This window comes from Stigmatopora nigra, chromosome 22, assembly GCF_051989575.1.
Source record: "Stigmatopora nigra isolate UIUO_SnigA chromosome 22, RoL_Snig_1.1, whole genome shotgun sequence".
Classification (NCBI taxonomy): domain Eukaryota; kingdom Metazoa; phylum Chordata; class Actinopteri; order Syngnathiformes; family Syngnathidae; genus Stigmatopora; species Stigmatopora nigra.
Genome location: NC_135529.1, coordinates 577,210 through 604,203, shown reverse-complemented (window position 1 = coordinate 604,203; position 26,994 = coordinate 577,210). Strand labels below are relative to the sequence as shown.

At 40.7% G+C, this 26,994-nt stretch overlaps 3 protein-coding genes across 5 annotated transcripts; 1 reads left to right on the top strand and 2 right to left on the bottom strand.

Annotated features, from left to right (window-relative positions):
• The first annotated feature begins 146 nt into the window (after positions 1 to 146).
• On the top strand, positions 147 to 16,533 carry LOC144215451 (deformed epidermal autoregulatory factor 1 homolog). 3 transcript variants are annotated; one of them, XM_077744387.1, is made up of 14 exons: positions 148 to 602; positions 2,384 to 2,481; positions 3,957 to 4,080; positions 4,186 to 4,335; positions 4,643 to 4,782; positions 4,881 to 4,946; positions 5,452 to 5,487; positions 5,586 to 5,709; positions 5,795 to 5,923; positions 7,235 to 7,300; positions 15,061 to 15,266; positions 15,646 to 15,744; positions 15,956 to 16,042; positions 16,278 to 16,533. In XM_077744387.1, exons 1-14 carry the CDS (start codon positions 422 to 424, stop codon positions 16,377 to 16,379), a joined length of 1,608 nt encoding a protein of 535 aa, XP_077600513.1. In that variant the 5' UTR covers positions 148 to 421; the 3' UTR covers positions 16,380 to 16,533. The 3 variants fall into 3 exon arrangements, with proteins under 3 accessions (XP_077600514.1, XP_077600513.1, XP_077600515.1); XM_077744388.1 differs by lacking the exon at positions 3,957 to 4,080 and having other exon boundaries at positions 147 to 602; positions 4,224 to 4,335; XM_077744389.1 differs by lacking the exon at positions 148 to 602 and having other exon boundaries at positions 2,399 to 2,481; positions 3,940 to 4,080.
• Positions 16,534 to 16,967: 434 nt separating this feature from the next.
• On the bottom strand, positions 16,968 to 22,695 carry LOC144215520 (D(4) dopamine receptor-like). Its single transcript, XM_077744513.1, has 4 exons — positions 22,044 to 22,695; positions 21,268 to 21,380; positions 18,540 to 19,099; positions 16,968 to 17,388 (listed from the first exon to the last, which is right to left on the bottom strand). The coding sequence occupies exons 1-4, from the start codon at positions 22,284 to 22,286 to the stop codon at positions 17,156 to 17,158; spliced, it is 1,149 nt and encodes a 382-aa protein (XP_077600639.1). The 5' UTR covers positions 22,287 to 22,695; the 3' UTR covers positions 16,968 to 17,155.
• A 1,122-nt stretch (positions 22,696 to 23,817) lies between these two features.
• On the bottom strand, positions 23,818 to 26,847 carry LOC144215805 (cytosolic 5'-nucleotidase 1A-like). The gene is made up of 6 exons (XM_077744961.1): positions 26,606 to 26,847; positions 25,910 to 26,023; positions 25,699 to 25,831; positions 25,133 to 25,255; positions 24,869 to 24,990; positions 23,818 to 24,240 (listed from the first exon to the last, which is right to left on the bottom strand). Exons 1-6 carry the CDS (start codon positions 26,639 to 26,641, stop codon positions 24,004 to 24,006), a joined length of 765 nt encoding a protein of 254 aa, XP_077601087.1. The 5' UTR covers positions 26,642 to 26,847; the 3' UTR covers positions 23,818 to 24,003.
• Positions 26,848 to 26,994: the final 147 nt, after the last annotated feature.

The following is a 26,994-nucleotide window of genomic DNA, read 5'->3' as shown; positions in this document are numbered from 1 at the left end:
TGCAAGCAATTTCCATTGAGCTGTTATTATGCATCTGTCAACATCTTGAACAAGTGTAAAGTAAATCATGACGGAGTCCTTCGTGTAAAGAGGCACTCAATTCGGTTGCACTCGTGTCCGCTCGGCTATTTCCGGCGTGTCGTGACGTCGTCATTCGTGCAAAGAAGCACTCGATTCGGTTGAACTCGTGGTCGCTCGGCTATTTCCGGCGAGTCATTGTTTCGTAGACTTGTAGACAAACAAGCAGCGTGGAGGCCTTACCCGTCGAGCAACATTATTTTGTTTCGCACAACTGTGCATTTTTGTTCATTTTATCTGCGTAGAAAAGGCAATATCAGCCACATTGTGACGGTGTGCTTCCTCGGCGTTCCCCGTGGCTCTTCGGTGGCATTCGGCTCTCGTCGTGCCGTTCGCCGGAGGAATGGACGAAACGGAATCAGCCACGAAGGCGCTCGGGCTGGATGAACCGCCCCAGCGGGCGGGCTCGGATACCGAGTCGGAGGCCGAAGTCTCCACGATGTCTGTGATAGCAGCCCCGGTAAACATCGACATGGGAGCCGAAGCGATGCCGAACGCCGACGAGGCCGAGTCGGCTTTCTCAGGCAAGTCGCCGAGTTCCGAGCGAGGATGCAGGCCGCAAATTCCGCAACGTCACAGCAATAGTTGCGACGCGAAAAATAAGAAAGTTGAACCACTTTCCGCATAACACTTCAACGTTGTAGTATTGTAACAGAAAAGAAAACGAATGTATTTAGTTTTTATTTGAATTAATTACAATGAACTCGTTGTCATTTTAAGTTAGTTATTTGTCAGTGGAAGTATTTCTATAGACACCCTTTACTTTTTCGGTTATTTATTAATTTTTTTTTTAAAGAGAGGATTGAAATCTTTTTTAAAAATATATTTATTTACATAGAAGTATTGGTGACCCGAGTGGTGCTCACTGTGTGGAGTTTGCATGTTCTCCCAGGGCTTGTGTGGGTTTTCTCTGGGTACTCTAGTTTTATCCCACATACAAAAAACATGCAGGGCAGGCTGGGGAGCTCAACTCTGGTCCTCGGGGGCCCCCAACCCATGTCTCCCTTCATCACCACACCTGAATCAAATAATTAGCATCGTTATCAAGCTTCTGGACAGCGTTAATCATTTCGGGTGTGGTAAAAGAGGGCCTTCAAGGACTGGAGTTGGGCACTCTTGCTCTAAATTGCCCTATGTATGGTAACCCTAGTGCCCGCAGTTATTTGGGATATGCTCCAGCACCCCCCGTGATCCTTATGAGGATAGCCAGTTCAGAAAATGAATGAATGATGGTGATAGGTCCAATTTGAATATGGTTTGGACATCACTTGATTACATTGGCAGTGAAACCGGAAATACAGCAGAAAAACGGAATAAAGCCATTATGTCCACCAATACTGGAATGACCTCAAACAACTTTTATGTTGCAATCATTATCCACACTCCCTATTCTTACAAAGGTTTTGAGGGTGCAAGGTGCTATTGTTTGACTATGGGCAAACTGAACAGTTTGCTAGCCAATTGCAGAGTTGTAAAAGCACTCATCCAACACGCTCATTTTCATACTTACCTTTTGGAGTGATCACTCAATCTAAAATCCATGTTTTTGGAATCAGAGAGGAAACAGGATATATTTGGAGATAATCTAATCAAAACTTGCAAAATACAATTGGAAAGTTATATAACTGAATGTTCTTACTCAATCACTTTTACTTTGAAGATATCAATTGGGTTTAATAAAAAGAGATGCAATGCACGGTTCACCCTAATAATAGTCAATGTAATTCAATTAAGATTTGCCCAAAACAACAATGCCTGTGTTGTTCCCTGTACTGTTACATAACTAACCGAGCTTCACTGATTTGGTCTTTAGAACATAAGAAACCTTCTAGCTCTAGCGTCACAGGGTCTCGTAAAGAAACAGAGTCATTTACTAATTAGATCAAGAGTTCATTGCCATCTAGAGTAAATTAGCCTCATGCTTTGTCTGTAATGGTTAAACAAATACGATAAATACAAAGGCAACTTGACTGAACCATTTCCACACTGAATTACTACTTACCTGTAATTACATTTTTATTATAATCCTGACAACCTGGAAAAAAATGTTGTCCAATCACGTTTATTTTGAAATTCCCCAATCTATGTGAAGTAATTGAAATACTGCAAAAAAAGGAATTAATGCGATTAACTTCTCTCATGTAAACAATTTAATGGTACAATTCCTTTGTTTGTCGTCGTCTGGTGGCTGTTTAATTTATGATATAATGTTCATGTGATATGTAGACCACAAATGGCATTGTGTTGTGAGGTGTATTTAACTTTTAAAGTACACTTTTTGTGATTTTATTATGTCCTTGTGTAGAAGTGTCCACAGTAGCGGTGGAAGACGTTCAGGCTACAGACGACAGTGTTTTCACCAACCCGGTGGACGGAGTGGAAACCCTTCCAGAACACGTTTTGGTGCAGCATCACACACGCACGTACACACAAATACATAGTTCCATATTTGTTCGATTTTCCAATACCATATTTCATAGCTGTCAACTTATAAGTTTTTTGAGCATTTCAAATTTTGTACGCCGCATAACAACTTTAGTGTGGGATTTTTGTTAAGTAATTTTTTTTTGCAAAACCGATCTCGTTTTAACCAATTCGGCTCTAATCCGGATCGTCTCGGTTACTGGTAGCAGATGAAAACGTCATCGGTGACTGCTAATAGTATTGTCATACTTTAAGCATATATTACATTTATATATATATATTTTTTTCACTATATTAATATAGCGCATCAGAAAATTTGGTGAAAATTTCAGACTTTTATGTGCGCCCTCTGTGAGTGAATTGGTGCTCCGTTGCATTTGTTCGTTTATTTTTTTTATCGCTTAAAAAGGGGAATTGCAAACATTAATACGGGGAGCAATTGGATGAGATTGACAGGTATGATATTGGTTTGAATAGTTTCACAATTTTAATGTTTAAAATAGGGACCTTATTGATTATATATAGAAGTTAAAAAAAGAATAATTGAGATCAGGCTTTCTGTAGATTTACATTTCTGCGATGAGACATAAGTTGTTCAAACTCCTTGGAAAGCTTAGATAATTTTTTTTCCCTCAAAATCCTAGTAAACATACAAATGTTTCTTGACTACCGTTTTGCCTTGATTCCTTCTCTTTGTTGAATTGAGGCCTGTTTTTCTTTAAATGTCATTTGTGTCATCCTGAAAGACTTGTGACTGCGGTTCTGGTGATTTATGTAAAACAGAAACTCCCGGGAAACTTTTCAGCTTTCAAGTTTTCTCTCATCCTATTTGTGCCTACAAGAATTTGTTAAGAAACTGATTTTTTTATGGATTGGCCATACACACAGCTATCTCTGAACTCAGTCATTTCAACAAATTGCTCAGCCTTGAGAGTGTGTATCAGGAAAGCTAGGGCTTGTTGGTTATCTGAGAATATACTGCACCCACTGGTAAACCTATTTGACATGTAGCAATAAAAATACTGAAAATGTGGATGAATCTGGGAAAGTCATATTAGACTGTTATTATTTCGAATACTAGTGGGTAAACCGTAAACACTCCATACATATATACACTGTCCGAGGGGTGTTTTTATTTTATGTCTGACCATGGACTCCCCGTGATGTTATTTTTTAAGGCTGAAAAACGGTTAGTCTAGCACAGGGGTTGGAAACCTTTTGACAGAGAGCGCCATGAACAATTCATATTTTCAAATGTTATTCCTTGATAGCCATATTGAGAATTTAAACGTAGATATACATGAAAATGTGTTCCATTTTTAGTCATTTCACCACTTTTAAAGCATAAAAAGTCTTTTGGTGCGACTTTTTGGGCAATGTATACTCAGATGCAACTTATAGTCCAAAAAAATAGGGTATATGTGTGTATTTCAATAGAAGTTTGCGTGTGATAGAGTGGAAGGAGCAATCTTGAGCTTGGTGAGGGTCTGGGTAGCCCGAAGACAACACTGATGGTTGTCCACGCTGAGTCGGATATTGTAGAAGACAGACTCAAGTCCAACGCTACCATCTCAACAGGTGTCGTTTAGTGTTTGGGTGTGCATGTGTGCTTTTGTAATTATCTGTGAATCCTTTTAAAAGGAACAAATGTGCCTCACTAAGTCAGGGTGTTTTATTGTCCAGGACTGGTGACTCCACCCAACCTTCTGACTCCTCCACAGGACAAAGAGCGCAACTCAAAGTACAACTGGGATCCATCTGTTTACAACAGTGAGCTTCCAGTGCGATGCCGGAACTCCAGTGGCATCCTTGTCAAGAGCCGTCTTGGTTCAGGTGATCACATGACCCACAACCTTGTATTATTCCACAATGGAGGTATGCGATTCAAAATTGTGGCAATAATATACAAACCTGTAAGTAAACAGCACAACGCTGAATGAAGAATACAATTTATTGTCAACATTTTTTTTTAATTTCTGTATGCTATTGCATTGCATGAGTGGAATATGTTATGGGAATTCTTTTGATCTCTAGCATCATGGTGGTCCATTTTATACATTTGTACCCACTATGTCACAATTTGCTGTATCCATATGACCTCGTTTAGTTCAGTTTACCAAATTTTGTTTGGTGTGTTCAGGCGGTAAAGGTCGCTGCATCAAACACAATCAACAGTGGTTGACACCGACAGAGTTTGAGGGTCTGGCAGGTCGTGCCAGCAGCAAAGACTGGAAGAGGAGCATTCGATATGCAGGAAGGCCTTTGCTCTGCCTCATACAGGTCCAAACATTTCTACTGTTTAACCACTTACATTAATGAGTAATTACAGCACTTGGACTGTGTGGTCTAATTCTTGGATGGGTTATGACTATGTACAGGATCGCATCCTGAACCCTCACGCTGCCTCGTGCACATGTGCAGCCTGCTCTGACAGCATGATCTTGGTGAGTTACTGAAGTATCATTATATTCATTCAATTTTCACATGATGATTAATGGCGCGGGGCAGCCTGGTGGATGAGTGGTTAACGCTCGGGACTCACAGTTCTGGGGTCTTGGGTTTGATCCCAGGTGAGTCATTCTATGTGGAACTAGCATGTGGCTTGTGTGGGGTTTCTCTGGGTACTCCAGTCTCCTCCCATCTTCCAAAAACATGCATGATAGGCTGGTTGAACACTCTAAATTGCCCCTATGTATGACTGCGACCGTAAATGGTTGTATGCCCCCTCGTGCCCTGCGATTGGCTAGCCAACTATTCAGGATGTCCCACACCTGGTGCTCGAATACCCTCCAGGACCCCTTGTGAGGATAAGCATTTCAGAAAATGAATGAAAAAACATGATTTGTTCCATTTGTCCTTCCTGGCAATTCATTCCCTGTATATCATTTATTCTGCTACTTGATATTCTAAATCATGCATATATGATTTTTATTATGCTTTTATTGCAAGGATGGAGACTCCATGGAAGAAGAAAATATCACAATGGTATTTTTCACTTTTACAATGAATCTTTTGACTCTTGTTGTATTGTTTATGTGTACCTAATAATATGACTGTTTGAAGCAACTTCTTATTGTCTTTAGAACGGACCAGTACGTCTCTTTGTCCCATACAAGAGGAGGCGTAAAGACACAGATCCATCGCCCCTTTCCATCAAAAAAGAAACTCAGGCCAGCAAAAACATCACATTGACCCCAGGGACCACCTGTGAGTTCAATCCCCAATGTCCACTCTATCCCAGTGCGGTCACATCCAATCATACAAAAATGGTGTTGTCATGATTGTCCCACAGTTACAGTGTCACCCGTTGGTCAGATCACCCCGTCAGGCACGTTGACATTCGAACGCTCGCCCACTGGTGACGCGGCCACCATTATCTCAGACCCCTCTGCACAGAGCGAGGTGTACGCGGACACAACAGGTAGAGTATAATTATTATGAATGCCATTTATGACACAATTACCTCTATCAATCCATCTATCATATATTGCACTGTTCTGAAACTGTACTGTGTGTGGTTGAAGACTCAGAATTGAAAATAGCTCCATCTAGCCTATTACCAACTGGAGTTTGTATGGAATGGGTAGGGGCCAGGAAATCTGGGAATTGTACTTGAACTCACGGTCCAATGACCTAGATGTGGGTAATTGGAAGAAAATGTATAGCTAGACAAATGGATGTTCTCCTGTAGTGGAGCACTTCTATAGGGTACTGCATATAGAACATCATTCCTTTAGAAGACGCCTCGTCCTGATAGGTTACAGCCTCATTGTAATGAGATCTCGGGAGACACCAGTCCTGGACACGTGTCCCCTTGCTGAATGCCACTTGAATAATGAATTATAATGTCATCTTATCATAGATGTGGCAAAGTGGACGACCCATATGAAACTTAACCTATATGAAAGATATCAGCGAATACCACAAGTTCAGAAGCAGAATCAGGTTCTGACTTTTAACAAAAAAGATCAATTCTCTAGTCATTTTGTGGTTCAGGTTTCAAAGAATTGACTCGGTCAAGCAAATCTTTGAGTAGAATCCTTATGCAAAACTTGTGTTAATACCACCACTAAAGCATTGCTTTTCTGTGTGAACAGTACAACAGATATTGATTCTTAGGTCTTTGAGGCCATTTTGATTGCTACAATTTCATATTGCTTGAAAAAGCCCATTCACACCATCGTTTTAAAGGAAAATTTAGGTCTTTTTACGTAAAATGTTTTCTTGGAGAATGTATTAGTACCTTGCTTGAACTTTTAGGGTTGTTTTTCCTGCCAGGAATGTCTGAGGGAGGGTAATAATTTGATGGATGTCATTAATGCTGGACATCTGGTCAGGTCAGTGTGGTTGATGCCAAGAAGGGTACAGTTGCCAGAAGGTAGGTCAGCCACCTTGGAGGCTGACACTTGAACCTGGATACACTCTGGCCCAATTCATGCGATAGCTCCATCAAACTGTAAAATTGAGAAAGTAGTCTAGTAGTTAAGTCAGAGATTTCTTTCTAAAGACATAACATGCATGAGGATAATTGCTGGAAATGTGCGTAGACTGGGGACTAAGTAAAAAGCTGACTTTTCAGTGATTGAAGGGTCAACAGTTGAAATCTCAACACAGGCTTTCCATTATCAAAGTGTTTACTCCCAGATCCTCAAAATTTGATAACAATTTGATGGTAAAGTTTACATGTAGACATAGGATGTGTCTTAAGATTTCTCTCTTTCTGTCCTGCCAGTGTTGACAGCCTTACCGGCATTGGCACTGTCTCCCCAGGCTAAGATGGCAGTGACATCCCCCTCAGTGTCAGGTTCATTAATAATTACCTTCGTCCGTAATTATCAATAACTGCAGGAAGACATCTTATTCAATTATTGACATTTAATTAAATAGAAATGGATTCAACAGGTAAAAGCCTCCGGAAGGGAGAGTTACAGCAAGTGTCCCTTACAACTTCCGAACGTCTCCTCGAATAGACATTTTCGTCCTATTCTTATGGTCACAAGTTACAGAGTTGTTGATCATTCCATCACGTATGAGTAAAAACAACATCTGGGACTACAATAACAATCAAGGTATTTTACTAATAACAAGGACAGGGACTAGACCTAACAACATTTAGATTAGAGTAATTATACAACCTCCTTGACCTAAGAATCATATAATATAATCATAATCATATAATCGTTACATACAGAAAAACCCGAAGTGTACGGTTACATAACGATAACAATATTCTTGTTATTGTCCGACTAGCCCTGTCCTCGTCACCAAGGGCCCACCAAATCTCAAGGACCCAGATTGGGTGGATTGTTTGTATAACCATCCTGGAACAGGCTGTCTAGGTTAAAGATGACTTGGCGTGACCTTAAGACTTTTGAAAAACAGAAAGAGAATGATTTAACAAAGTAATGAATTAATACAAAGAAAAGAAAGAGATTGATTTAATAAAGAAATGAATTAATATAACTATTATAATAATAAAACAGAATAAACCCAACATTCCCCCGTTTTTATAATATGTAATGTTATTAGTCATTTCTTAGTAATCACTAAATGGAAATGTCGGTGACTGCGATTTTATCTGCCTACTCCTTACTCCCATGGCTGGTCTGAAAGAGAAAAAACATAATTATATTCGTCCAATTGGTCCTCGGATTTACCGTACTCCTGGACCTCACTGCTTTCCCCAAACCGTCCCATAAGATACAACTCATGTACTTTAGAATTTGTAGGGGCAATTTCAGTAGTTATAAGTCGGCTTAGCAAGGAGCGCAAACAGGGGATAATACATCACCCACACAATGTTAGGATAGCGGTAATTGTGCCTATAGTCCAAATCTTTAGATTTTCCAAAGGTCTTATCCCACCAATCTGACAATGCGGACGTATCTACTCCAGAGTGCTCTTGCATATTGCGGTTCAGTGTTTGCAGGCCAGTAATGGCCCTGGTGAGAGATCCACTGGGTGACGCGTTGTTCGGTATGAAGGTGCAACATTGTTTTCCAAACATTGCACACACGCCCCCTGTTTCAAGGATCATATCCACCGCTATGCGATTCTGGAACGCCATCAGACTGGTAGCTGCCAGTTGTTCCTTCATGGCCACAAATCCCTGTTCAGTATAATTTCCAAGTTTTGAACATTGTAATGTAAGTAATTTATTCTATCCACATTTTTGTTTGGGGTGATTAGAAGGAAGATAGACTCCCAACCTGCTGCGATCTGATTAGCCAGCTTATACTCATCTGGTACGCCCCGGGGGATGCCAATCGCATCAATGTATGTTGGATCTCCTTCCCTCCATGCCTCTCGACGATGTCGGGAGGGTCGACCCTTCACCTCCGAATTATGAGCCGCCAATTGTATCTCCTCCACTGTGGATGGAAAAACAGACACCGGTAAGAGCAGTGAGACCAAAGTACCTAGTCCTGCCGCGTTTCGGCAGGAGTCGTATAATTTATCTACCACCCCGCCACCATAGGCCAGAACGTGGTATCAGGGGTGTAGTTTGTTTTAGAACGCCGGTACACCACGTCTCATTTATCGCCCCCAGCTTCAGACCATGCCCTGTAAGGTTTAAGCAGGTAAAATGATTAAACAGTGGAAAAATTGACTTCCTATTTACCGCGTAACAGGATAAACACTGCTTCAATATTTTTTCTTGCCAAGTAGGACACGTTTTTTCATTTGTAAAAACACTTTTCCCCAAATGAATGGTGATTGAGGGAGTTGTTAGACCCCATCGTATTTTCCCTTGTCTGGTAGGTTATCCTAATCCTTTGTAAGATGGTTTAGTCTCAATTGAAACCATATGGAGACGTCAAACCCAATATAAAAGAGTTCCCTATAGTTTTATGGTATTGCTTGCTGAGCAATAATCTTTCAATTAATATTGGTGTTTCCCGTATCTTATTAAGTCAGAAAGTTTATCTTACCCGTCCCCTCAATGTTTCAATTGAGACCACCCTTTTACCAAAGTAGCTCCACATAGTGCTTGCCTTCTTTACACTCCATTAACAGCGCCCAATTATCCCCCGTTTGGGAAATCCCTGTTTCAGAAATAAATTTCACAGGTTAATATGTCAGTCCAAGCTTTCCAATCTTGACCAATTTCTGCAACAAGGCTTTTCCCAATCTTTAATTTTTTGCTGTTAATGTACCACACATATTTCCCACCATCTCTTTTTGTATGGCAACCGGGACGTCGCCGAGTCCAAATATATATTTACAATGTGGAAATTTGATTTAGTAGGTAATGTTAATTAAATGTAAATGTGTATGTTTCTCGGTTTACCCTCCCGTAAGAAGGTGTATCCTCAATTGAAACGCCTCCGCCTTTTTCTCCAACTGGAGAAAACAACCCTACTGTGGAAAGGAATAGAATCACAATCATCATTAATCTCATTGCCCCAAAAGCAATAATTGTTTTCAACATGACTTTTTGTCTTTGTTTAGGGAGTTTTCCTCTTGAAACGTTTCAATTTAGACAACCTTCTTACTGTGGGAAAGGTGCATCCGTGTCCCCTTTCAGTAACAAGGACCCTCCCACTTTGCGTTGCTCCGATGTTTCTTCTTTTATGCTGCTTATCAGCATCCAGTCTTCAAGAATCACCGTCGCTTCGTCCGTTTCCTGTTGAGAAGCAAAATCTCCCTCTGATAGTCTAAATTTGGTGTGTGTGTTTTTTTTTTTTTTTCTCTGATAGATTCGCCTCATCATCCAATTGTCATTGTGTAGTGAATAATAACAATTTGTAAGGTCTACCAAACAGGACTTCATATAAGGTCCGCCAATTGTGGATGGTAGACAACTATTATATTAACAAAATGGGAGCCATTATCACTATAAATAGTTTCTGGAATTCCATATCGTGGAATGATATCCATATGATCTAATAAAAATAAAATAAAATCTATATGTATTTTTTGAAATGGATATGTGGGTATGCATATAGATTTAAACCCTAAGCCTTGTAGTGCCGTTGTAGCAAGGCCACCTCCCCCTTGTCGAGACATAGGTCTTCCCTTGACTCAAGCCCAAATTATTTTCTTTATTGATCTTTTATTGATAGATTATGTCTCGGTGGTCTGCCAATCAAAAAACACAAAAAGACAAACTATCATTCACGCTCACACTCATAAACAGAAGAATTTAGTGTGTTCAACCAGTCTAGCATCCATAATTTCATTTTGTGGGAGTAAACTGGAGTACCCGGAGAAAATCCACAAATTCTCGAGGACGCCATGAATACCCCACATTCCGGAAGGTCTGGATCCACCCCGCATTCATTAGTAGATCCTTTAATATACACACCCCCACTCTAGCATTTTAACCGTTTGTAAAAAATTACCTTCAAGTTTCACACAAAGTTATATCCTTTTTAATGCTATCAGTTTAGCTGTTTGTTCCCCGAATTGAGGTGGGAATAGTTTCACATCTAAGGTTTTTATTTTCACAGCCGCCATGACCTAATGGCTCCCTATCAGGTTTTTTTTTGGAAAATCCCAATTCCCTCTAATAGCATGCCAATCACCTTTTAATGCGGCCATCCAATTTTGTTTCTACTTGTTTCAGGTGATAAGATAATCTCCCCCATTTGTAAAACTAATTCATCCACGCCTATTTTATACAACATGACGCCTATGGCCTTTATTACGTCGCCTTGACTCCAAATTCTATGAACCAAGATAACACGCCTAATTTGTAAGCGAATTTCGCCCATCCCATTTTGTTCATAGACAACCCATCTACCTAAAGCGTCACTTGTTTCAAAACATGAAAGGCCCCACTAGAATTCGTGCATCCAGCGCCAAATAGAGCCTATTTACACATTTGTCTCAAACTTGTTTTAGATATGGGGTCCCCAATTTCCCAAAATTTCCCAGAATTAATGTACTACCACATCCTGTCAAAAACCCAAAACGACTAACATAACCTGTTTCTAAGCCAGATTCTGGAATTTGGAGAATTTCTCCTTTCCCTCCCTTATCTAAGCTTGTTATTGTCACTCGTTATCACTGTAACATTCAGGCGTATTAACCCCATCGTTGCTAAAGTTCTCACCAATTTGCATGCCCTTAATGCCGTAAAAGCAACGTTATTTGGTTGTATCAATTGACCAATGCCTATCCAATCCGTAATATCCTTAAAGTCATCAATATGACCTGTGACAAAGCATATTTCCTCCTGCCAGGACAACAGACAATGTTCTTTCAAGTGCACTTTGAAAAACATTCCATGTTACTCCATTCTTAGGGAAAATATGCTCATCCTAAACCAATTATTTTATTTACAATTCACCTAATTATTTGGATGAATGCCATGAATTTTATCATGCCACTATTGCATTGTAAATTTCCCATCTGATGTCGTTAACAGCCAAATAATTCAATACCTACTATACTTTGTAAATCACCTCATATGTTGTTTACTTAAGACACGAGTCATTTCCCATAGCCTGTTACCAAAACAAAAATCTACAACAATTAAATGAGAGAAATCAACCTTTTGTTAGACAATTCCTAATTACAAACTTTAATGTTTTAAAAACCTTATCGTCACCAATATACCATAATATTGTAAATTTTGTCATCCTGGCCTTTTTTTTTTTTTAAACAGCCAACCTCCTGGATTAAAGTATTTTGAATAATCAAAAAATTCTGAAATAGTATTAATATTATTTTATCCTCCAAAAGCTAGTTTCCTTTAACTAAGAGCCCTTTGAAATCCACAATTGCTCAAAAATGACTATTTTGATCTATTTCCCAAATCCAAAGCTTTTTACCAAATCAACCTTTTACTGAACAGATTTTTTCTATCCTCTTAATACATTTCATTTTAAAACCCAAAATATCAATGCGAAAGCATTCGCATAACCTTGCATTTCTTGCAGCCCATGTATTGTTCTTATTCTGAAAAGTCCAAACAGAAAACGCAATTAGCCGTTAACTATGACCTCCACTCTTGCTGCGAAAACAGCATTGTTATCTTATGTTTACAAACCAGCTTTTTCCCTGTGCCCAAATACAACGCTTTTTAGAGAAGACAACCATTAAAACGTCAAATTAACCCCTCTTCCGATATTCAACTATATAACAATATTTTTCCAAGACCCCATATATCCAGAATATGTATGCTGCAAGCACAACAATATGGCAAAAACCCATTTTCTGCCCTCAAGTTTGCTTCAGCACCCCCAAGGCCAATTATTATTATTATAATGTCTTCACGGAAGGGATCACAAAATTTTAGTCGTTTACACGGTCCGAACGCTCCCGAAAGCCCAACACAGTTAAATCGTCTGCCCCGCGGCCCACATGTTTCACTCCCATCTAATCAGCAGCCGCTGCACCAGAAACGCTTCCCCCGCAGTTGACACATTTTTTTGCAAGTCTAGAGCATAATAAAAACACAGGTGACATTCCCTGCTAAAATTTAAATGATCATTTTGTATATATTCTTTTGTCTTTTTAAACACCATCTTCCCGTTAGCGGACGGGATCAAAAACCAAGCTGCAATAAGCCATCACATTGCTGTAAATTGACAGTACATATAGGTTATATTAACAAAGCACCACCAGCACTTGGAAATAACCATTCTAATTGTTGTTATACAAGCCCAAGCATCACAAAAAAACCAATTTAATTGTAATCACAAAACGTCATACCTGGATTAACCAAATCAAATACCAGTGTCCCCATTAATTTTCTAGCTCCCTTTATTTTTGTTAAACTTCCTCCGCGCCCGTCACCTATCTCGGTAAATATTTTCCCCGTCAGCCGAGGAGGCCCCGCTATTTTTTCCTTACCAAACAGTACTTTCCCGCCGCCACGGTCTTAAATATATATCCCCGTTATCCGAGGGAGCCCCCACTATTTTCCCAAAGTAGTATTTTTAACTTCTCCCCGGCCTTATTTCGCCATTAGTGTCTGTGGAACAAGCTGTTACACTTTTATCCATTCACATATTATTTATATATGTATATTACCTCCATTAGTGTCTGTGGAACAAGCTGTTACACTTTTATCCACTCACATATTATTTATATATGTATATTACCTCTATGCATTAGTGCATATATTATCCTGCATTTTATGCATTTTAAGCTGGCCAGCAAACCCATATTTATTTATCCATAAATATAGCTGTGTAATATTTTTAAAGCGCTTTGTCTTTCCAATTTTTTCCAATCCTTACAAGTTAGACGTATTTTTTTTTTTTGGATCGTCATCCAAACCCGCCTTACAACACGTGTTTCCCATATTTTACTTTTTTGTAGTGAGTTCGTGTGCCTCACAGAGTTAACTTTATTATATCTATTTTTATTATTATCACTCCTTCGACTGTATTTCCTAGGCTTATCTTAATTTTACTGCAGAAACCACACAAACAACATACAACGTATATTCGTGCCTACCCTTTAGACACAGGACACTCCCCGGCCCCAATATTGTACCTCTAGTACAATACATTCGTGCCTACCCCTGAGACACAGGACACTTTCCAGCAAAGTGCCCCACCGTACCTGCCATTGACTAGTATAAACACAGGGTTTTATCGCCGTCACCCAGGACGCGAAACCAGCCCAACAATGGGCCTCACATACAATGTCCCTTTAACGCATTTGTAAACACCTTCACAACATGCAGACATTAATGTGGACTTACCCGAGATCCATCAGATGTCTCCCTCCAGCAGGAAAAGTCTTCAACCGCCGAGAATCCAGGCGCCCCCGTCGAAAAACTCCGGCCCACCAAGGGTTTTGAAGACGCCGTGCGCACGGTCACTTACCAGATGTCGAACAGCAGCGCCTGGGTTCTCGCTCCGGTATATTGACCTCCATGGCTCGAAGGACCAAAATGTCAGGTTCATTAATAATTACCTTCGTCCGTAATTATCAATAACTGCAGGAAGACATCTTATTCAATTATTGACATTTAATTAAATAGAAATGGATTCAACAGGTAAAAGCCTCCGGAAGGGAGAGTTACAGCAAGTGTCCCTTACAACTTCCGAACGTCTCCTCGAATAGACATTTTCGTCCTATTCTTATGGTCACAAGTTACAGAGTTGTTGATCATTCCATCACGTATGAGTAAAAACAACATCTGGGACTACAATAACAATCAAGGTATTTTACTAATAACAAGGACAGGGACTAGACCTAACAACATTTAGATTAGAGTAATTATACAACCTCCTTGACCTAAGAATCATATAATATAATCATAATCATATAATCGTTACATACAGAAAAACCCGAAGTGTACGGTTACATAACGATAACAATATTCTTGTTATTGTCCGACTAGCCCTGTCCTCGTCACCAAGGGCCCACCAAATCTCAAGGACCCAGATTGGGTGGATTGTTTGTATAACCATCCTGGAACAGGCTGTCTAGGTTAAAGATGACTTGGCGTGACCTTAAGACTTTTGAAAAACAGAAAGAGAATGATTTAACAAAGTAATGAATTAATACAAAGAAAAGAAAGAGATTGATTTAATAAAGAAATGAATTAATATAACTATTATAATAATAAAACAGAATAAACCCAACACTCAGCCTCACTGATGGGTACGCTGGAGGTGAGGCCAATAGTGGGGCCAGTGGCCGGGGCAACCGTGGCAATGGGGCCTCCGCTCTTGAGTGAGAGCCCAAAGAACACCTGGCTGTACCTGGAGGAGATGGCTAATACCCTCATGAGTAATGTGCAAAATCTCAAAGTCCTGATCGAACAGGCCAAGAGGGAGAATAAAGTACACAAGGAAGTAAGCATGTAGCATCAACACACCCTCAAACAGGATAATAACCACCCACAGGGTAATCACATGCATTACAGCACACATACTAAAGATAACCAGTCACAATGTGAAGAGAATCACTCTCAACACACCCGCAAAGGAGAATAAATGCTCAAATTTGACATGATTATCATAGTGTGAAATCAACTGAATTTCTGAATACTTTTATTGTCATTATACAAGTATAATGAGTATACTGTAATCCCTCGAATATCGCGGTTAATATGGGCCAGATAATCTGAAAACGGTAAATTAGGGTCACCAAATATTCTGTGATTTTTAAGGGATTACAGAACCTTCTCCCTTGAGTACAAATACCTCATTGGCTGTTCTTTTTTTTGTTCAGTGTGCTGTCAGTCAGTCCTTCCAGAACCAGATTACATTCCAGACGTCAGATGATTCTCAAGCCAAACGGAGCACGGACATAACAGAGGTTATCCTTAATGTAGGTTTTTTTATTTTTTAAATGTCTGCATTGCTCAGCAACTCATCCAGAATTATCCAGAGTGATCTTGTATTTCTGTGTTTCCTATCTTTATACTAAAGCAACATGCATTCCATTATCAATGCATGTTTTTGTAATTAGTTTAGATCTAATCAGACATTTTGCAACATTACACATTGGTTGAAATGTGTCAAAATGTGTTGTTTTGCAGATGTGCGAGAATTGTGGCCGTTTAGCCCAGAGCGAGTGTACGGGTTGTCGTAAAGTCAACTACTGCTCAACTTTCTGTCAGAGGAAGGTGAGTGAGGTTCTATATGGACTACTGTATTATCTGGACTATAAGTCACATTTTTTTTATTCATAGTTTGGCAGGAGAATGCAACAAATACTCAAGTGTGACTTGTACCTCTTTTGTTTTTCTTTGACCACTATGTTGTTTTTGTTGTTGTTGACTATACCTATTTGAAAAACTGTTAGGTTAATAGTTGCCCATATATTCTGTTGATAAAATCATAAATTGTGTTGCTGAGCAGGACTGGAGGGAGCATCAAAATGCCTGCTTTCAATCAGGAGGAGGCGGGGTTATCCCAGAGGATGAGCCAATGGCATCTGTTGGCATGGACAAAATGAAATAAAAAGGACCCCCCTTTCGACTTGAATTCTCCATTGATGGCAAGATGTCTACTGATTTAAACCAAAGAATATTTATTTTTATGTAATTCTTCACAGAAGGAATTTTCACTATAATAATATGATTATCGTATTAAATTCATTTTGTATTTTGTTAAATACCAGAGTGACTTTTTCTCCCTTACATCAGTTGATTGACTTTCAGTGTTTATGATGTTAAAAATTAGTGGAAAAGGTCTGTTAAAACCCAGTTGTTTTGAAAAAATCTTGATGTATTGAGGACAATAATTTAAAACACATATTTTATATACATACTACACATCCATATTTTCATCTATCAGTTCTTTCCATTTTTCAAAGGCTTCTTTAGGACATATTCTTTTGTTTCTGAACTTGACAATTGAGGTGCGTTAGACACATTTCGCCCCAAAAAATGTATTTTCTAAATGTCTATTGCGATATTAGATCTTAAATATTAGTCCTCTACAGATTAATTTCATTTCTGCCATTTTCTTACTGACTGTTCCATTTTTTCATCATCACAAACATTCTACATTGTTTTTTAGATGAACAGGAAGAAAAACAAATACAGATTTGCGATGATTGCTTTTATTGTGAACAGAATTAGAATTACAAAATGAAGAGGCGCAAATCTCCATTCTTTCACTTTTTTTCCTTCAACTCCAGCTTGTTTGCATTAAAACTTGCAAAGTAGGAATTCAGGAAGCGCTAGAAGCTAGAAAGTGGAAGAATATTCCATTTTATCTAAAAAAAAAAAATCCTAACCCGCTGATGCGGCGTGGCAACGGAAGGTGCAGCACCGTCGTAGAAAGTTTTTGAAAAAGCGTCGAAACTCCGTGTTAAAGACGGTGTAAATGATGGGATTGAGTGCGCTGTTGACGTAACCGAGCCAGGTCGCCACACTCATGACAGCGGGCGGTATCTCGCACGCCTGGCAGCGAGCGCGCACAGTATGCAGCACAAAGAACGGCGTCCAACACAATAAGAACACACCTGAGGGACAAAAATGAAAACAGGTGAGTAAAAGTAAAAAAAAAATGGCACTTGACATTGAAGTGAACATCAATGTCATTGAGGAGCTGTTCATTCCTAGAATAAAAGCTCTCCACTTCAAGGACCACTTCAAGGGTCCGTATGATGTCTTGGGGGAAACCTTCATTACCAACATTTCTTCTGTGGCAAGTGATGTTCTTGAAATTTCTATTACATATTTTCCATAGGGCCTGGCATTTGAGCAGCATTTACTTGATAATTGGCTTTGGAGATTAAAGGCCTGTAGGATTAGCCTTTTCGTGCTACAGCACTTCTATGCATTAACGCCGGCGATGACCACTTCACGGGCGTACATTGATTACTTGAAAACTCATCGCAGGTGGAGGTGAGGTGTCTGTGCCACAAAGATGGAGGGATGACGTTCAGTAGCTTCTATACGCAGGCACTATACATTTTCTGTCATTCAGTGTGGAAAACTGACTGTTTAGGTTCTGCCTTGTATTTTATCTCCATGACATTTTACACAGAACAGTGAGAGAGAATATTCATACGTTTTCTATATGGCTAACCCTCACACGGATCAGGGGGGTGCTGGAGCCTATGCCAGTAAAAGTGATACTTTTCTAAACTACTACAGTGTTGAGTAGTATTAAGGTAATATCAACGAGATTTGTAGTTACTTATTTATAGTTTATCTCATCTCTCATGTTCTGAACCGCTTTATTCTCACTAGGTTCACGGGGGTGCTGGAGCCTATCCCAGCTGACTTTCGGTCAGCGTCGGGGGACACCCTAAATTGGTGGTCAGCCAATCGCAGGGCGCAAGTAGACAAACAACCATTCACGCTCACACTCATACTTAGGGGCAATTTAGAGAGTCCAATTAGCCAACCATGTATGTTTTTGGAATGTGAGAGGGAACTGGAGTACCCAGAGAAAACCCATGCAGGCCTGGGGAAAACATGCAAACTCCACATGGATGAACCGACCTGGATTTGATCCCAGGACCCCAGAACACTAAACCACTCATCGGTCGAATCGCCCACTTTTACACATATGTATACTTAGAAAAAAGTATGTATTTAATCATATATGTACACTATATCGCACAACTGTAGGAAATTGTCAGAGTAGTATATTATTGGTCCTCACCTACAACCACAGGTAGCACTTTCATGGCCTTCCTCTCTCGGGTGTTGATCTTAGCTCGACTTCTCCGCCTTGGCTCCGGTTTGAACTTCATCTCGGCGAAGCTCACTGCCGGCACCCGGCTCGGGGGCGGGAAGGCGGTGGTCTCGGTCGGGTCCGGTTCTTCCGCCGGCTCCCTCTCTATAACGGGCGGCAAAAGTGGCGGCAAGCCGGCAGGCAGGGAGGCGGCATTGGCCTCGCGGAGCTTGCGGCAAGCCTGGATGCTCCGGCGAAGCTTGGCCTTGCGCGCCTCCTCCCAGCGCCGCAGTCCGCGGAACATTCCGCAATAGAGCAGCAGCATGATGGGACACGGGATGAAAAAAGAGCACACGGAGGAGTAGAGGACGTAGTCTGCGTTCTCCAGCTTGCACTCGCCAGGATGGCGGCCCTCCACGTTGTTGATGCCTAGCATGACAGGAGAGGCCACGGCCAGGGCCAGCACCCACGTGGCCGACAACAAGACAGTCTGCCGCAAGTCAACGTGCTTGCGGTTGTAGTTGAGCGGGATGAGGACCGCGATGAACCTGCAGACCAGCACACCATTGGAATCAATGCTCTTAGGTTTCGTGATCATCCGTTTTTGGGTGAAAAAATGCAGATACATTCAAAGATACTTGATGTTATGTTCTCTCTTCTTTTTTTTGGTCAATGTTTGTGAAAACAAACTTATTATCAGAGAACATACTAACCCAGACAACATTTTTTTCCCGCAATTATTTTAAAATGTTTAATACACTTTTCACAACCTCCCCTTTTTTCCCCAAAAAGTACTCAGTGGTGGTGGACTACAATAAATGACATTGTGTTTTGGAGTTAGAATTGATTTTGACAAGCAATGAACTATTTGGCTGCAATTCAGAGATGTCTATCCTCGACAATGAGGTTGAAATGAGTGATAATTTACTATCAAGTTTCCCAGGTGATGTGTATTGAACTTTTATCGCTGTCCATGGTAGTGAAAGAACCCCTTCCCCCCACCTCCATGTTTATCCAATAATGGATCAGATACTTTACTCTATCTTGAAATCAATCATTTTATAAATGTTTTGGCCAGAGGTAAAATGGAAATGTTCCCTGTTCAGTTCCATTTACTTTTTTAATTTGCCATATTGCTGCATAGGGTGCTCTGGGCGTAGGTGAGGAGGAAACCGGAGTACCCAGAGAAAACCCACGCAAGACCAGGGAGAACATGCAAACACTACACAGTAAAGACCAACCTGGGATCGAACCGTCGACCCCAAAACTGTGAGTCCGACGCATTAACCATTCAGCTGCTACTCTGTTTAGGTTTGGGTTAATTAATCCGAATTACAGGTGAAGTCATTAGATCACGACGTCTGTGTTTTGTTTTGTTTTTTTAAACTACATTTAGACAAAACTGGTTTCCACCCAATCATAGGGCACATATAGACAAATAAATATTGACTAATAAGTGTTTCGCTAACATATTTTCAAAATGTGGGATAAATCACAGTAAAAATTAAACAGGAACGACATAAGACATCGCAGTTGTGAGGCGGACGTACTAACCACTCGTTCACTATACTTCCCGCATTCTGTTTTCTTTCCCTTAGTCCTTCAAACTCCCCCAATAATGCCCCTCTGTCCTACTGGTATTTATCATCAGCTTGGCCACCGTCCGTCTGCGCCATAATCATATTTTCTAGCATAAGTGGTTAAGATTGGAGGCGCTTTTTTGAGGTCCCCAGGCCCCAAGCGATATCCCTCAACATGGCCATAATCTCATTTCGCGCTGGCTATGTTTTTTACAGGAAAAACATCCAAATGTTTAGGAGGCGGGCGGGCGTTTGGGGGCATATTTGCCGCCCCACCCCACCACTACCAGCAAACGGTCTGCTTTGCAAATTCATTTAAGTGCTGCTGGTTTGCTTTGTAAGACTCCTGATGGAATTGGATAAATAATAATACAGAATCTCAGTCCTGTATTCGCTCAAAAAATAAATGCTTTCTAGTGTTGGTTACAACACCTTGCCTCTCTCCTGGTACAACAAAAGTAAAAAAAAACTGCTTCAAGGATTTTTATTGACAATGTTATAATGCACTTATATATAGTAGTGCCCTAAAGGAAGAAGCAAGTGACAATGGACATGTTTGTTGTACATTATGTACACATTTATGTTTTTAAAGTTGTTTACGTTCATTTATTGTGCACTATAACTGACTAGCAACTAGTCCAGGCTGACATCCAATTCAGGGTGTACATATTAGCTATTGTGCAGTCATAGTTGGCTGTGATACGCTCCGGCACCCCTGTAACTCTTGTGATGTCATTTGAATTCCAATTCTTATTGAATCCCTGGATATATCTGACTCCATCAATACGCAGAATAGAAAAAATGAATTCCTTGTTTTATTCAAGTGTGGTGTTTATTAATCCAGGATTGGAGTTTAACCGGGTGTTGTGTTTAACTAGGGTTTATCCTCAATAGTTTTCATGCTTAGACTGAATAGGAATTTTCTCTGTTTTGCTCTTTTTATGGCTTTCATTCTGTGTTTTTTGGTAAGCCACTTGAAGTTTTTAGTGTATACTTGACTAACAGCTTTCAACTTTAAACTTTAAACTAAGGAGAGACAAATTGACCTGCCACACACTCGTAACATCTAGTGCTCATAACTCAAGTTTGTGCCCTAAAGTCATTGGAAAGTTTGAATTCAGGTCACTTCCACATACCTGTCGACGCTGATGGCACACAGGTTGAAGATTGAGGCTGTGCACAGCATGACGTCCATGCTCATCAGGGCATCACACACACCGGTGCTCAGTGTCCACATGCCTCCCTGGAACTGGGACACACATATACACGCAGTCAGTAGGGAGCATGCAAGATTAGAAAGATAACATTAAAAAAACTAGCTTTTACAGGAATTGTACAACAATCAACAATCTGTGCCGCATTTAGTTTGAGTCTTTTTAGTAAAGGTCAGCTCTACTTTAAATATTCCAACATTAGAGAAGTGTATTAGTGCCATGGGCCTGTGTGGCTTTTCTCCGGGTACTCCGGTTTCTTCCCACATCCCCAAAAACATGCAGGATAGGCAGGACGAACACTCCAAATTGCCAATGGGTATGAGTGTGAGCGTGCATGCTTGTTTGCCTCCTCGTGCCCTGTGATTGGCTGGCCACCAATTAAGGTTGTCCCCTGCCTGGTGCCCAAAGTCAGCTGGGAGAGGCTCCAGCACCCCGTGACCCTTGTGAAGATAAGTGGTTCAGAGAATAAATGTTTACATGGTCTAGAAAAAAAATGAAGGAGAAAGTTATGGGTTGGGGCGGCCTAGGGGTAGGTTGTTAACGTGTCGGGCTCGCAGTTCTAGGGTTTTGGGTTCGAACCCGGGAAGATACAGTGGTTCAGATATAAATGGGTTGTGTTAGAGTAATAATAGTTCTGTTGTTTGGTTAAATAGTAGTGGAGGGAATTGGTAAAAGTTACAATTGATAGAAGTCATCACCTCGGAATAGACAAAAAGCGGCAGCACGAGCACTGCAAGCAGTAAGTCGGCCACCGCCAGGCTCACGATGAAGTAGTTAGTGGTGGTCTTGAGGGCTTTCTCGGTCAGCACGCTGATGCATACAAGCGCGTTCCCAGCGATGATCACCACGATGAGCAGCACGCCCAGAAGCAGCGCCGCCACGTTGTGCCCACCCGCAAGGGGAGGAGAGCCCACGGCAGTGGCGTTGTCCATCATCTCCATCCTCGCTGCCTCCACCACCGCGGCGGCGGAGGCCCCTCTACTGCGTCCCCGGGGGCTCTCATGAAGGACGTCGCGGGTGGTGCTTGAGCTCCATGCCGTTGAGAAAGTACTCCGATTATTATTAGATGAAAAAACTCACCCCAAATATCCTTGTGGGATCACTGGTGTAGTTCATAAAGAACATTTTGACCGAGAGAAGTTGCGGGGAGTGGAAAAAAAAGCTCCAGAAGACTTACGCTTCATGGGCTGAAAGTGCCCGATGGAAAGTGCACTCAACTCGGGTGTTATCTGTTGAGTCAGCCGCCGGTCACCGATGGCTGGGAGGCCAAATTAGCCGATTAAAGCCTCTTAAGAGCAGTGATTTGCGGCTGTCCTTCAGCCCTTCCACCCACTTGCAAACCCGCGCTCATGCACGCACATACAGACACTCGCAGTGCGCATGCGCCCGTTTCAGTACAAACCCACAACAACCAGGGAATAACACGTGCTTTATACTTTACTCTTTTAATCTTATTTATTTTATTGACTTCATAATGCAATGGAAAACACACAGGCCATTTGTTTGAGTACTACTCTGAGATTGTATCTAGTTTTAAAGTGATACTACCAAAGAAGTCTTATTTATACTGTAGTTCTGAGTCTTTTTTGATGTTTAAAGTACTGTAACAAAGGTTATCATACATATTTTCACTTAAGTCTCCTTACAGTCTAGTCGTGCATCAATTTGATCCTATTTTTTCGTATTCATTCAATTTCTGCGCCGCTTAGGCTCACAGGGGTCGCGGGTGGTGCTGTAGCCAATCCCAGCTGACTTCGGGCACCAGCTGGGGGACACCCTGAATCGGTGGACAGACAATCTCAGGGCACAAGGAGACGGACAACCATTCACGCTCACCCTCAAACCTAGGGGCAGTTTAGTTTTTAGTTGCAACCGATCCAGGAAAGACACTGTAACCAATAAGATTTCTGCAGAAAACAAGAAGCACCTTACTGCAATCCAATGATTGCAATTGTAGGACACCAGATTGGTGACAAGGTGTCCTCTTTATGGGTTGGAATTAAAAACCTCCACCAACTGCGGCCCTTTAGTGGAATAGTTTGCCCACCCCCCTTTCAGTTCAACTAGAAGCGGAGGAAAGGCCAGAAAATAAAGATGAAATTCCCTGAGTAAAATGTACAATGGCCGCACTCATTGGAATTTTAATGGTTTTTAAATGTATTCTTATTCTTATCAAATGTTATTTTGCTTTATGTTATTCATTCAGATGAATAAGAGTAACATAACTTTTGACCAAGGGTGTGTTTATATACAAACACTCACAAAAAAATGGGAGCATCAAGGTCAGAATATAAAGATGAAATTCCCTGAGTATAATATACAATGGCCTCACTTATAGGAATTTTAATGGTATTAAATGTATTCCTGTTAAAATGTTATTTTGCTTTATATATTATTCATTCAGTTGAATAAGAGTAACAAAACCAATGGTGTGTATATACACAAACACTCACAAAAGAAATGATAAAGTAATACAACTCTTTGGGATTTTATTACATCGCAGCAACAATAACAAGGGCAAAACTCTCTTAAATTAAGACTAAAATATTGGCCTCAAAACAGGTACAGTTCATTGAAGAAAATCAAACCCAAGCAGCCATGAGCCCATTTATAAAAATGGTGAAAATGCAGTAAAGATACTGAGCAACATTGACATTATCACTTCAGGTCGCCGTCACCAAGCAGAAAATGAGGCCGCAGCAAGTCCAAGACCGGCCCCTGAGGGGCCCCGGCCAGGCAGTGGGCTTCGTCGGCATTCACGCCATGGGAGCGAAGCGTCACCAATGTGTCGCCTAACCTTTGGCGTCCGCCGTGTGCTGTCATCACCAAAATACTCACGGGACTGTCCAAGACACCGAAACGTTCCCGCATTGCGCCCAACTGGGACCAGAAACGCTGTTAGGATTTGTTCAAACATGGAGCAATGTTAGCAGGTTAGCCTCTTACAAGCAACTTTTTATGTACTTTTGAACATATTCATTTTCTTAACCCCTTTATCCTCCCTAGGGGGGGTGCTGGAGCCTATCCTAGCTGTCTTCAGGCACGAGGCTGGGGACATGCTAAATAGTCGGCCATCCAATCGTACACTCTCACTCATACCTATGGGCAGTTTAGAGTGTCCAACCAGCCTACCATGCATGTTTTTGGAATGTGGGAGGAAACCGGTGTACCCAGAGAAAACCCACGCAAGCCCAGGGAGAACATGCAAACTCAACACATGTGGACCAACCTAGATTTGAACCCAGGACCCCAGAACTGTGAGGCGGACGCGCTAACCACCCATCTGCCAGATTGCCCACTTTTACAAATATGTACACTTATAAAATGTATGTATTTAATCATTTATGTACACTGTATTGTACAATGTACAGCCTATGATAGCTCATTCCTTATCCGTAACTTCAATTTTTCTGGGAAGAGTTTGCACATGTATCAGGATTGTGTGGGCAGAAACCTTTGGAAAACAGAGTGGATAGGGGCCCTCCAGGACTGGAGTTGGTGACCTTGCTCTAGTTATTGTTACCTGAGTGGCTGGCGCGAGATTGGCTGGTGTTGTTGTGATGACGTCCTTGTCGCAAAACAATACACGAAGCTGCTCGGATGGGCTCGACCAACTTTGATGGCCCAACAGTGCTGAGAGAATACCTGCAAAAACAATAGGGATCTTGTAGTTTTGCAAGCTTCTAAAAGTTCTAAACATTTCTTTCCCGTATTTCTGAAGTCCAATTTCTTAATTAATAAGGTAATAACAATGTGATTTGCTTGCACCACTGGCAGCTTTACGCACCTTTTTGCAAAGCCTGCGCCGCTTCCTTTGGTTCCGCGGTCAAGAAGAGCTGAACTTGATTTTCGAGTAAACTCTCCACAAAATCCTCCCTTCCCGAAAAACAGAAGCGGCTCACCTCTAGGCCTGCAACATCAAATACAAAACACAAAAGGTGACAACTACCAAGAAGGGGCAAAAATAATTTGAATAAATTGTTACTTGTTATACTTGCTCAATTGCACTATACTTACACTAACAACAGAGAAGAACTAGTTTATCCAACAACTGTACTTTGATAGATGATCAATCGTTTAGAGACGCAGTTAACATCATTGTTTAAACCTTGGAATTTCAGTCCTTCAACAGTAAACATTTTCAGATTCTGCTGATCCTCCAGAAACATGAAAACAATCACTTAAAATATGTCTTGGAGTTTTACATCGGAAAACAATGATCAGACAATTTTCTGACATTTTACTGACCAAAACAGTAATTGAACTTGAATGAATGGAACTTTTTAATAGCATAATACTTTGGCACTTGAAAAGAGTGGATTCATTTGGATCAAGTGAATGCTCAGGGCGTACCGTGATGTTTAGTGCTGCTCACGATGCGAGCACTCTGCTGCTGACGCTCGTCTGTGGTTACCAGAAGCACATCAAAAAGCAGCGACTCGGCAGAATTTGCCGCCACGAGATGTTGGTTCACAGTCTGCAGGGCCTAAATAATCATTTTAAAAGAGCAGAGATGTAAATTTTGCAAATCTTTATTTAAAACATTTCTTTTGGTTGCACCTACCTCCAACAATGGAAGGGCCGCACCCAAACTTTGGTCTTTGCCATCATCTTCGTCAGTGTCCTCCAATACCGCCGAGCATGAGATGGCGATGACCAGCGCTTGGCTAGAATCTTTCTAAAAACACCAACAACACAATTATTTGATATTTAATTCACCTTAGTTTTATTTTAAAGCAAAAATTTAAGAAATGTACAGTTTGGAATTTTTGGTTTTCCTCTCAAAAAATGTGTCAACATTTTGAAGGACTATTTTTTTACAGAACGATTGTGTGAAAGGTTGTCTATATGTGCACTGTGATTGGCTGGCGAACCGTGCAGGTTATACCCCGCCTCCTGCCCACAGTTATCTGGGATAGGCTCCAGCACCCCTGCAACCCTCATGAGAAGATATCGGATATAGCAGCTTTATAGGACAATTCGAGAGCAAAATTTTCTACAAAATACAACATTTAGAATATCAGGTTTTTAGAATTAATATGCAATGTTAAAAAATAGCAGGTCTGAAGTGGATTTGCACAATTTATCAACAATATACCATCTGAAAGGGGAAATAAAATCCAGAAAGATTTCTTGTAATTGCATGCATGATAATAGAATTCTGCTTTATCCAATACATCACGAGAAAGGAAATACTTATTTTTCAAATGAAGTTTGGTCACATGTTTGTTGTTGTTGTTTTCTTTTTAGGATTTCTCACCTGCTTCACGTCAACGTTCGCAATGGTGGAGACCATCTCCGCTTGTTTTCAGCAAAAGTAGGGCAAAAAATAATGCAATTATTTAAAAAATGCACCCACTCAATGTTGACAAATACAACACATTTAGATTTTGGAAAGTTAATAAGAAAAGTTGCTCTATGATCACAAAAGTTCTCTTCCGGCTTTATATTTTCCACCTTGTTTTCTTTCTCTTCGTGATGGGCGTTGACCAATCACATTTGCTATTCAATACCACCACCTATTGGCAAAGAATAAAAACGTGTTACTATTTAAAAAACATTAGCAACGTATAATATTTTAATATGGAATGATGATGATATGTAATTTCAGTAACAGAAAGAAAAATAAATCAACAGTTTAAGAAGTTT

Coding starts and splice junctions, on each gene's coding strand:
- LOC144215451 (XM_077744387.1), top strand. CDS start 422: ATGGACGAAACGGAATCAGCCACGAAGGCGCTCGGGCTGGATGAACCG. Junction 4,783..4,880: donor CTTTGCTCTGCCTCATACAG/GTCCAAACATTT, acceptor GACTATGTACAG/GATCGCATCCTGAACCCTCA. Junction 5,710..5,794: donor ATTGACCCCAGGGACCACCT/GTGAGTTCAATC, acceptor ATTGTCCCACAG/TTACAGTGTCACCCGTTGGT.
- LOC144215520 (XM_077744513.1), bottom strand. CDS start 22,286: ATGGAGATGATGGACAACGCCACTGCCGTGGGCTCTCCTCCCCTTGCG. Junction 21,381..22,043: donor CGCTTTTTGTCTATTCCGAG/GTGATGACTTCT, acceptor TGTGTGTCCCAG/TTCCAGGGAGGCATGTGGAC. Junction 17,389..18,539: donor AGTGCTACCTGTGGTTGTAG/GTGAGGACCAAT, acceptor TTTGTCCCTCAG/GTGTGTTCTTATTGTGTTGG.
- LOC144215805 (XM_077744961.1), bottom strand. CDS start 26,641: ATGGTCTCCACCATTGCGAACGTTGACGTGAAGCAG. Junction 25,256..25,698: donor GAGCAGCACTAAACATCACG/GTACGCCCTGAG, acceptor TTGATGTTGCAG/GCCTAGAGGTGAGCCGCTTC. Junction 24,241..24,868: donor ATCTCGCGCCAGCCACTCAG/GTAACAATAACT, acceptor AAATCCTAACAG/CGTTTCTGGTCCCAGTTGGG.